The following is a 12282-nucleotide window of genomic DNA, read 5'->3' as shown; positions in this document are numbered from 1 at the left end:
AGGTGGCACTTGTTTTAACGCAACAAAAGAGGACAAGCTAAAAATATAACTTTTACAGAAACCAATGTGCTGCCACAGTACAGATCCTCAAGGAGAGTTCCTATATCAAGGGAGAAACTAACCTGAGATATCTATGAGGCTTTATGGGGCAGATGTATTAAGCCTGGAGAAAGGATAAAGAAGTGATAAAGCGGTGATAAGTGCAAGGTGATAACGCACCAGCCAATCAGCTCCTAACTGTCATTTTTCAAATTCGTAATTATTGGCTGGTGCATTATCACCTTGCGATTATCACTGCTTTATCACTTCTTTATCCCTTCTCCAGGCTTAATACAACTGCCCCTATATTTGGTAAGGACATAAAAATTCAACCCAAACACCATTTTAGGTCAAAATTAAGATTAAAAAAAAAAAAAAAAGTGTTAGGAACCAGCTCCAATTTATTCTGCTAATTTAGGCTTATTAGCATCTTAAATTCATAAAAAGATAAGTATTTTGGTTTAAAGACTTGGCATGGCAAAAAAACAAAAAACAGTAGTGCTAGCGTAGGGTGCACAAGAAATAAACTCACATGTCCTCAACCGTGATATCTTTCAGGATTTGGCAATAGTCCACATTCCACACAGCCTGGTCATCCCAAACCTTAGAGGCAAGTAGTATTGCTCCCAGTACAATCCTTTTCCAGTTTACTGGACAAATATCTATTTCCGCATATGTTAACAGTCTTTCAAGATACACCTGTAAATAAAGATGTGAACAAATAATGGTTTATCTGCTCATAACAAAGCAGAAGACACTGCAATATATTGTATATTGTAGATAATCCCATATACAATAGATATCTACAATGTATTATGTATCAGAAGCATATTAGAAGTCACAAGGCCACACAGTGTTTCACAGGTCGGCTCTTCACATTGAGTGGCTGTAAGTGGAGGTAGGGCGGGAGGGGCTGCAATATACATCAGTCCTAGCAGCAACTGGAGGGTCCGGGGCACCATACATCTCTAGTGCAGAACTGCTACACTGAGGAGGAGGTGGAGGGGCACTTACCCTGGGTACACACTAGGCAATGTATCGGCCATTCAAATGAATAGATGACATATCACAAGCCCATCGGCTAGTGTGCACCCCTCGATATGTCTGTAAATTATGTTGTTCACAGACATATTGCGTCGGCTGTGCCGCACAGCCGATGGCCTATATATCAACGCATCTGGCTGTGTGTAGGTTGCTGACATCAGCTGGGTGGGCAAATTCAAATGCCCACCCAGCTGGGGGTCCTGACTGTCATGTCGTGCGGCCGATTGGTAAGTGTGTCAGCATTTCGGCGGCTCTGCCAACGTTTCGGTCAGGTGTGTACCCAGACAATAATACAATAGCTGTTACACTCAAAAATGTAGATTCTAAAGGCTGGCTTTTAGTATAACCATGAGGTTTTCTAAGCACAAAAGATTAACTGCTACTGTATTATAGTCTTAGCAGTCACAGCAGTGTAGCACCTTTAAATGTAATTGGGAAATAGACTATAGGGAGAGATCCCCATCGATATTTTCTATATATACATGTTTTAGAACTAAGCACACTTTGTTAGCTGAGTACAAATGCCTTAAATGTACATTTTAATCAATTTTTCATTTAGAAAAGTGTATTATACATCAGTTTTTGAGAATGTGGTTCCTCTTATCTCTACTTGGCCATAATGTGTCTGAATTATTAAATGCAACTGGATTCCATTCTCCACAAGTTGAAATAACAGATCAGATATCAGAATAATGAAATACAATATTATAGGTAGATAGAAAATGTTAAATTTTTTAATTTCCTGTCCATTTCCCAGAATCATCTTCAGGACAGAATAAAAGACGTTTCACACCCAGGTGTTGAATGAGCAACTGTTCAACATAACAGAGGACTTACAGCCTGTGTGTTACACAGATAAGCAATCTGCACATTATTATTTGGTATGTACAGTTTGTACCAGGGTCGGATGAAGGGGGGACACCATCAAGCGATCACCCCCTCCCAACCCTGACTCTGTACATACACACAGCAGTGTGTGCTGGACTGAGAGGGGTTTGCTACATGACGTGTGGTAATGGAAAGAAGCAACAACAGGGAAAATCGCACAGATACCCGCCCCATCCTTCCTCCACCACCACCAGATATGCCCCTGGTATGTAAAACTTATGAATGTATATCTATACATATAATAAAACCGTAAGGGTTTTGTCTGTACATAGCTTCTTTTTTTTTTTTTTTTAGAAATATACTTCTAGGGACTAATAATGAACGATGAAGTCATAGAAAAAATAAATCTGAATTTTTGTCTGTTCGTTCCGTCATCACGCAAAATCTACTGGATGATTTTGGATGGCGTTTTCACTATTGTATAGCTTAGTAACCTAGAAAGAAACGAATGCAGTTTACAGGCTCCTCAAGTTCAAAATGACTGTATGTGTGTGTGTATATCTATATATATATGGCACTCACGGCAGATTTCAATAATCACGACCACAACAATGAATTGTAGCAGAGCAACGTTTCAGTGGCACCCCACTGTCGTCAGGCTTTATTAAAATACGTTAAAAACAATCCTACCTTTATAGAACCCCCACGTGCATGTTGTAAAACAGTCCGGACCCGAACTTCCGGTAAAGAAGACGGAAATGATGTGAAAGTGCCGTCAGCGCACTGAAAGACAGAAACCCATCACCATGGAAACCAGGTTGCTAGCAGCAAGACATAACCCGAACATTGCTACAAAGTACAGGATCTTAAAGTAGCAGCCAATAGATACACAGTGCTGAATAGTATCAGATATTAAATTGTTAATACATACATAATAGCAATGCAGCAAGAATAAAAGACATTCCAATGAATCAAAAACTAAACACAAAGATAACTGGAACCTTTTTTAGCAAGTACCTATGTTGGTATAAATTCATTAACAGCTGCACCAACTTTTCTCTAACGTCCTAGTGGATGCTGGGGACTCTGTAAGGACCATGGGGAGTAGACGGGCTCCGCAGGAGACTGGGCACTCTAAAGAAAGATTCAGTACTATCTGGTGTGCACTGGCTCCTCCCTCTATGCCCCTCCTCCAGACCTCAGTTAGAATCTGTGCCCGGCCAGAGCTGGGTGCTCCTAGTGGGCTCTACTGAGCTTGCTAGAAAAGAAAGTATTTTGTCAGGTTTTTTATTTTCAGAGAGCTTCTGCTGGCAACAGACTCTCTGCTACGTGGGACTGAGGGGAGAGAAGCAAACCTACTCACTGCAGCTAAGTTGCGCTTCTTAGGCTACTGGACACCATTAGCTCCAGAGGGATCGAACACAGGTACCTAACCTTGATCGTCCGTTACCGGAGCCGCACCGCCGTCCCCCTCGCAGAGCCAGAAGTACAGAAGCAGCAGAAGCAAGAAGACATCGAAATCGGCGGCAGAAGACTCATGTCTTCACTTAAGGTAGCGCACAGCACTGCAGCTGTGCGCCATTGCTCCCGCAGCACACCCACACACTCCGGTCACTGTAGGGTGCAGGGCGCAGGGGGGGGCGCCCTGGGCAGCAATTAAGATACCTGATGGCAAAAGTATACATATATACAGTCAGGCACTGTATATATGTGCGAGCCCCCGCCATTTTTACACATGAGAAGCGGGACAGAAGCCCGCCGCTGAGGGGGCGGGGCCTTCTTCCTCAGCACACCAGCGCCATTTTCTCTTCACAGCTCCGCTGGAAGGACGCTCCCCAGGCTCTCCCCTGCAGTATACAGGTGCAATAGAGGGTAAAAAAGAGAGGGGGGGCACATAAATTTAGGCGCAGAGATATATATATATATATATATATATAAAAACAGCAGCTACTGGGTAAACACTAAGGTACAGTGTAATCCCTGGGTTATATAGCGCTGGGGTGTGTGCTAGCGTACTCTCTCTCTGTCTCCCCAAAAGCCTTTGTGGGGTCCTGTCCTCAGTCAGAGCGTTCCCTGTATGTGTGCGGTGTGTCGGTACGCCTGTGTCGACATGTTTGATGAGGAAGGATACGTGGAGGCAGAACAAGTGCAAATAGATGTGGTGTTGCCCCCGACGGGGCCGACACCTGATTGGATGGATATGTGGAAGGTGTTAAATGATAATGTAAGCTCCTTACATAACAGATTGGATAAAGCTGAAGCCTTTGGACAGTCGGGGTCTCAACCCATGCCTGCTTCCACAGCGCAGAGGCCGTCAGGGTCTCAAAAGCGCCCAATATCCCAGTTAGTTGACACAGATGTCGACACGGAATCTGATTCCAGTGTCGATGACGATGATGCAAAGTTGCAGCCTAAAATGACTAAAGCCATCCGCTACATGATTGTGGCAATGAAGGATGTGTTACACATTTCTGAGGAAAATCCTGTCCCTGACAAGAGGATTTATATGTATGGGGAGAAAAAGCAAGAAGTGGCTTTTCCCCCGTCACATGAATTGAATTAATTATGTGAAAAAGCGTGGGATTCCCCTGATAGGAAGGTAGTAATTTCCAAGAGATTGCTGATGGCGTATCCTTTCTCGCCAACGGACAGGTTACGCTGGGAATCCTCCCCCAGGGTAGACAAGGCGTTGACAAGCTTATCTAAGAAGGTGGCCCTGCCGTCTCAGGATACGGCCACCCTAAAGGATCCTGCGGATAGAAAGCAGGAAGCTATCCTAAAGTCTGTTTACACACATTCTGGTACGCTGCTGAGGCCAGCAATTGCTTCGGCCTGGATGTGTTGTGCGGTAGCAGCATGGACGGATACTCTGTCTGAGGTGTTAGATACCCTGGACAGGGACTCTGTTCTAATGACCCTGGCACATATCAAGGACGCGGTCATATATATGCGGGATGCCCAGAGGGACATTTGCCTGCTGGGCTCTAGAGTAAACGCAATGTCCATTTCTGCCAGAAGGGTCTTATGGACTCGGCAATGGACAGGGGATACCGACTCTAAAAAACACATGGAGGTTTTACCTTATAAGGGTGAGGAATTGTTTGGGGATGGTCTCTCAGACCTAGTTTCCACAGCTACGGCTGGGAAGTCAAATTTCTTGCCTTATGTCCCTCCACAGCCTAAGAAAGCACTGTATTACCAAATGCAGTCCTTTCGTTCGCAAAAGAGCAAGAAAGTCAGAGGTGCATCCTTTCTTGCCAGAGGCAGGGGTAGAGGAAAGAGGCTGCACCACGCAGCTAGTTCCCAGGAACAAAAGTCCTCCCCGGCTTCCACTAAATCCACCGCATGACGCTGGGGCTCCACAGGCGGAGCCAGGAGCCGTGGGGGTGCGTCTCCGACATTTCAGCCACCAGTGGGTTCGCTCACGGGTGGATCCTTGGGCTATACAAGTTGTGTCTCAGGGATACAAACTGGAATTCGATGTGACGCCCCCTCACCGTTACCTAAAATCGGCCTTGCCAGCTTCCCCCATGGAAAGGGAGGTAGTGCTGGCAGCAATTCACAAGTTATACCTCCAGCAGGTGGTTGTAAAGGTTCCTCTCCTTCAACAGGGAAGGAGTTACTATTCCACTATGTTTGTGGTACCGAAACCGGATGGTTCGGTCAGACCCATCTTGAATTTAAAATCCCTGAACATTTATCTGAAGAAATTCAAGTTCAAAATGGAATCGCTCAGAGCGGTCATTGCAAGCCTGGAAGAGGGGGATTTTATGGTGTCTCTGGACATCAAGGATGCTTACTTGCATGTCCCCATTTATCCACCTCATCAGGAGTACCTTAGATTTGTGGTACAGGACTGTCATTACCAATTCCAGACGTTGCCGTTTGGGCTCTCCACGGCACCGAGAATATTTACCAAGGTAATGGCGGAAATGATGGTGCTCCTGAGAAAGCAAGGGGTCACAATTATCCCATACTTGGAGATCAGCGTAGCACACTCTCAGGAAGTGTTGCAACAGCACGGCTGGATTCTGAATATCCCAAAATCGCAGCTGATTCCTACGACGCGTCTGCCCTATCTGGGCATGATTCTGGACACAGACCAGAAGAAGGTGTTTCTCCCGGCGGAGAAGGCTCAGGAGCTCGTGACTCTAGTCAGAGACCTCTTAAAACCGAAACAGGTGTCGGTGCATCACTGCACGCGAGTTCCTGGGAAAGATGGTGGCATCATACGAAGCCATTCCCTTCGGCAGGTTCCATGCGAGGATCTTTCAGTGGGATCTGTTGGACAAGTGGTCCGGATCGCATCTTCAGATGCATCGGCTGATCACCCTGTCCCCCAGGGCCAGGGTGTCTCTTCTGTGGTGGCTGCAGAGTGCTCACCTTCTCGAGGGCCGCAGGTTCGGCATACAGGACTGAGTCCTGGTGACCACGGATGCGAGCCTCCGAGGATGGGGGGGAAGTCACTCAGGGAAGAAACTTCCAAGGGTTGTGGTCAAGTCAGAAGGCTTGTCTGCACATAAATATCCTGGAACTAAGGGCCATATACAACGCCCTGAGTCAAGCGGAGCCTCTGCTTCGCAACCAACCGATGCTGATTCAGTCAGACAACATCACCGCAGTGGCTCATGTAAACCGCCAGGGCGGCACAAGAAGCACGATCTCCAAACGGGAGAGTGGGGACTTCATCACAAAGTCTTCAAGCAGATTGCAAATTGGCGGGAACTGCCACAGGTGGACATGATGGCGTCCCGCCTCAACAAAAAGCTAAAAAGGTATTGCGCCAGGTCAATGGACCCTCAGGCGATAGCTGTGGACGCACTGGTAACACGTGGGTGTTCCAGTCGGTCTATGTGTTTCCTCCTCTTCCTCTCATACCCAAGGTACTGAGAATCGTAAGGAAAAGAAGAGTGAAAACAATACTCATTGTTCCGGACTGGCCAAGAAGGACTTGGTACCCGGAACTGCAAGTAATGCTCACAGAGGAACCATGGCCTCTGCCTCTCAGACAGGACCTGTTGCAACAGGGGCCCTGTCTGTTCCAAGACTTACCACGGCTGCGTTTGACGGCATGGCGGTTGAACGCCGGATCCTAGCAGAAAAGGGCATTCCGGATGAAGTTATTCCTACGCTGATAAAGGCTAGGAAGGACGTGACAGCAAAGCATTATCACCGTGTATGGCGAAAATATGTTGCTTGGTGTGAGGCCAGGAAGGCCCCTACAGAGGAATTCCAGCTGGGTCGATTCCTGCACTTCCTACAGTCAGGTGTGACTATGGGCCTAAAATTAGGGTCCATAAAGGTCCAGATTTCGGCCCTATCCATCTTCTTTCAAAAAGAACTGGCTTCACTGCCTGAGGTTCAGACGTTGTTAAGGGAGTGCTGCATATTCAGCCCCCTTTTGTGCCACCAGTGGCACTTCGGGATCTTAACGTGGTGTTGGATCTCCTGAAATCCCACTGGTTTGAGCCACTTAAGACCGTGGAACTAAAGTATCTCACGTGGAAAGTGGTCATGCTGTTGGCTTTAGCTTCACCTAGGCGTGTGTCAGAATTGGCGGCTTTGTCAAGTAAAAGCCCCTTTCTGGTTTTCCATATGGACAGGACAGAATTGCGGACTCGTCCGCAGTTTCTGCCAAAGGTGGTGTCATCTTTTCAGTTGAACCAACCTATTGTGGTGCCTGCGGCTACTCGTGACTTGGAGGACTCCAAGTTGCTGGACGTAGTCCGGGCTTTGAAGATTTATGTAACCAGAACGGCTGGAGTCAGGAAGACTGACTCGCTGTTTATCCTGTATGCATCCAACAAGCTGGGTGCTCCTACTTCAAAGCAAACTATTGCTCGCTGGATCTGTAACACGATTCAGCAAGCTCATTCTGCGGCGGGATTGCCGCAGCCGAAATCAGTGGAAGCCCATTCCACAAGGAAAGTGGGCTCTTCTTGGGCGGCTGCCCGAGGGGTCTCGGCATTACAGCTTTGCCGAGCTGCTACTTGGTCGGGTTCAAACACTTTTGCAAAATTCTACAGGTTTGATTCCCTGGCTGAGGAGGACCTTGTGTTTGCCCATTCGGTGCTGCAGAGTCATCCGCACTCTCCCGCCCGTTTGGGAGCTTTGGTATAATCCCCATGGTACTTACGGAGTCCCCAGCATCCACTAGGACGTTAGAGAAAATAAGAATTTACTCACCGGTAATTCTATTTCTCGTAGTCCGTAGTGGATGCTGGGCGCCCGTCCCAGGTGCGGACTTTCTGCAATACGTGTATATAGTTATTGCTTAACCAAGGGTTATGGTTATGTAGCATCGGTTGAGTGATGCTCAGTTGTTGTTCATACTGTTAACTGGGTAAGTTTATCACAAGTTGTACAGTGTGATTGGTGTGGCTGGTATGAGTCTTACCCTGGATTCCAAAATCCTTTCCTTGTAATGTCAGCTCTTCCGGGCACAGTTTCCTTAACTGAGGTCTGGAGGAGGGGCATAGAGGGAGGAGCCAGTGCACACCAGATAGTACTGAATCTTTCTTTAGAGTGCCCAGTCTCCTGCGGAGCCCATCTATTCCCCATGGTCCTTACGGAGTCCCCAGCATCCACTACGGACTACGAGAAATAGAATTACCGGTGAGTAAATTCTTATTATATCAGTGTAAGACATTGCAAAGATTCATCAAACCACCCCTATAGCAAATGATCTTATAGGAAACTAAAGGTATGTCTAAGACTAGACATCGATTAACATGCAATTCTACGTTCATTGTTTACCAGATTATATGCCCCTGTGGGCTTAGCTATATTGGTAAATCTGAACGTAAATTCAAAGAGAGGATGACTTGTCTAGGAGAGGATGACTAGGTCTGCTATAAGAAATGCTTTAGACACAGGGAGTAGTGAACAGCCGGTGGCTAGACACTTTGCTGCTTGCAAGCATTCCATCAGCAGCATACGCTACAGGATGATCGACCACGTTCCCAATAATATCAGGGGTGGTGATCGTGCTACTAAATTATTACAAGCGGAGGCGAGGTGGATAGCATATTTGGATGTGATTCACCCAAAAGGTCTTAATGAGCAGTGTTCCTATGCATGTTTCCTATAAGATCATTTGCTATAGGGGTGGTTTGATGAATCTTTGCAATGTCTTACACTGATATAAGTTGGTGCAGCTGTTAATGAATTTATACCAACATAGGTACTTGCTAAAAAAGGTTCCAGTTATCTTTGTGTTTAGTTTTTGATTCATTGGAATGTCTTTTATTCTTGCTGCATTGCTATTATGTATGTATTAACAATTTAATATCTGATACTATTCAGCACTGTGTATCTATTGGCTGCTACTTTAAGATCCTGTACTTTGTAGCAATGTTCGGGTTATGTCTTGCTGCTAGCAACCTGGTTTCCATGGTGATGGGTTTCTGTCTTTCAGTGCGCTGACGGCACTTTCACATCATTTCCGTCTTCTTTATCGGAAGTTCGGGTCCGGACTGTTTTACAACATGCACGTGGGGGTTCTATAAAGGTAGGATTGTTTTTAACGTATATTAATAAAGCCTGACGACAGTGGGGTGCCACTGAAACGTTGCTCTGCTACAATTCATTGTTGTGGTCGTGATTATTGAAATCTGCCGTGAGTGCCACGTTTTTCTCTTCTAGAATTGCTTTGTTTTACGGAGGCACTGGCGTTTGTCCTAATTAAGCTTATTGGAGTGCCTTGTCCATCCACTTTTATATATATATATATATATATATATATATATATATATATATATATATACATACATACATACATACATACACACACATAGATATATATATACACACACACACACACACACACATAATATATGCATATATTACACACCCTGAATGTGAGGAGTTATATATGTATATAAATACATATATACATAGATATATAAGATGTATTTTGCGTGAAAAATCCAACTACATACTGTATAAAAAAGGGCAAGTCGCTATCAACAATAGTATTTTAGGGACTACTGAGAATAGGTGGTATACACCTCTATAAACATAGTCGTGGACCAGGATTATACCACCAATTACCCCATGGAATTTCTGAACTCACTTAGTGCAGCTGGACTTCCAGCGCACATCATTGTGCTGAAAGTTGGTGTCCTGGTCATGCTTCTGTGGAACTTGACTCTGCCCAAGTTATGCAACACAAACTGACTTAAAGTGACTGCTCTGCAGAGGAACCTAATTGAGGGAGGGATTCTAACGGGATATGGCGCAGGTGAGACTGTGCTTATACCATGTATACCCCTTTTACCCAACAATTTTCCTTTTCAATTCAAACGTTTGCAGTTTCCTGTAAGCATCTGCTTCACTATGACGGTCAACAAGTTGCAGTGGTAAATGCTCATGGCTGCAGCTTAAATCTCAGGACCAGCTGTTTCTCCCATGGGCAGCTTTACGTGGCTTGCTCACAAGTTAGTAGCCCCAGGCATCTTTTTGCATTAATCCATTAAGGAAAAACTGCAAATATTGTTTACAAAGAAATTTTGTGATCAATGTGCACAATATAAAATATACAGTACATCACAATATTAGATGGCACTACTGTCTTTGTAAAATGAGTTCCCCTGAGCAATAACAGACAACCAAATGAGCGACGCCGCGTGCAAACGCTAGTGTATAAATCTAATTTTAAGAAGGTCATTGCCCAAATATATGTCCAATCATTTCTCCCTAAAAAAATACACTCTTACCAGGGTCACTATGGCACATTCAGCCGTCAGCTGGGCCGCACTGAAGAGCGTCCGGACAAAACGATAGATGTGTTTCTGCTCTGGGTCATGCTTCTCATAATCAGATGGTACTTCTGATTTCTGCAAAAATAAGTTATGTTATAGATGTTAGGCTTATATGACCCCTAGATCATAGATGAAGGGCACAGTGGGAATAATTAGCTTTCGGGAAATATAAAACACACATTGCAACACTGACATGAACTGGAAATGTTTCCTCCATACTATATGTAATGATCTGGTAAGTTAAGGGTGTTTTACAGACTGCGGCTCTGCATTTATTTACTATCTTTAAAGAGATAATTGATTAACTTTCAATAAATACTGTATATTCTTTCCCCAGTCATAGCCTCTGAAATAAGCCCAAACTGTTCCAATTTTGAAACTGGACCACTCTCTCGAGTCACACTCCAGAGCCGGCTGCCCTCCTGCATGTCACAGCTCCCTGCATTATGGGTCAGTAAAGAGCATGGGAGAGCAGTGATGTACTGATTAAAATGTACTGATCATAATGATTAAAATAATACAAAGAAGATATTTATAATACAGATTCTGTGATAAATATCTTCTTTTATTATTCTAATCATTTCCCCCTTGTGAATATGCCTGCATATTGGGGTGGGAGGCAGCGAGAGAGGTGCCTCCCACTGCTAACACTAAAATTCGGGAAGCGTGGGGCATGCATGGGATGGGGCCAAGCCATGGGCTGTAAAAGCCCATTGAAAAAACATAGGGAAGCGGCACCAGTATAGGTGCCTCAATGACAGGGGCGTGCCTTCAGCCCACATGAAGGCACGCCCCTGTCAGTCCCGCAGATACGATTGGACCAGCGGATCCACTGAATCCGTTGACCAGTGGGCACAAATGCAGCATTGCGATGCGGCGGTGGGACCTGACGGAGAAAGGGTGGCTGGCGGTAGACCTGGCTCCCAGAGGATCCAGTCCCTGCCAGCTATTCTGCAGCGGAGAGGCGGCTTCCAATCTTAAAAAAATGTTGCCTCGGCGTAATTTTTGAAATTCAAGATGACTGCCGTGAGCCAATGTCATCGCCCCTCCCCCTCAACTGACTTATATAAGCCAGCGGTGCTGTAGCAGCGGTCAGATTTTTGGGGTGTTTAATGCTATGGCAGGGGGACCCCATACCGAGTGTCTCCCCTGCTATAGCATTATCCCCTCCTGGCTGGTTTTGCTTAAATGAGGGAACCCTATGGGGAGAGGGGGGGAGGGGGTGCCGCAGCAATCAGCCAGTGCCTCCCCAGTCACTGCCCTCACCGCATGTCACTGTGTACTGCTGTGATGGAACAGTGATTAGCATGTGAGCTACTGAAGGGCAGTGACGCATCTCTCGGCACAGACTACCTCTTCTGCTACTGTTACACAGGTGGTCCGAATGCCACCTGTTTCTGCCACTAGCATGCGGGGCAGTTATTTTGGGAGCCTTGCTTGCCCACGTTACAATAAATACATGCGAGTGCCTGTTACACGGGAGACTGATGCTCTTCAAACAACAAACTGAGGGGGTCTATTTACTAAGCCTTGGATGGAAATAAAGTGGACTGAGATAAAGTCCCAGCCAATCAGTGTCTAACTGCCATGTCACATGCCGGGTTTGAAA

The 12282-nt window shown here is 45.7% G+C and overlaps 1 protein-coding gene across 1 annotated transcript in view; it reads right to left on the bottom strand.

The window, feature by feature from the left end:
* CCNY (cyclin Y) overlaps window positions 1-12282 on the bottom strand; it is a 405388-nt gene that overhangs the window by 23474 nt on the left and 369632 nt on the right. The window contains exons 7-8 of the mRNA XM_063922144.1: window positions 10629-10748; window positions 572-738 (exon numbers count right to left, since the gene is read on the bottom strand). Of these exons, the coding sequence (XP_063778214.1) occupies window positions 572-738; window positions 10629-10748 (287 nt within the window). The remainder of the gene's footprint in view (window positions 1-571; window positions 739-10628; window positions 10749-12282) is intronic.

The sequence above is a fragment of the Pseudophryne corroboree genome, chromosome 5 (assembly GCF_028390025.1).
Source record: "Pseudophryne corroboree isolate aPseCor3 chromosome 5, aPseCor3.hap2, whole genome shotgun sequence".
Classification (NCBI taxonomy): Eukaryota; Metazoa; Chordata; class Amphibia; order Anura; family Myobatrachidae; genus Pseudophryne; species Pseudophryne corroboree.
The sequence above is the reverse complement of the archived record's forward strand: the minus strand, read 5'-3'. Positions and strand labels throughout refer to the sequence as shown.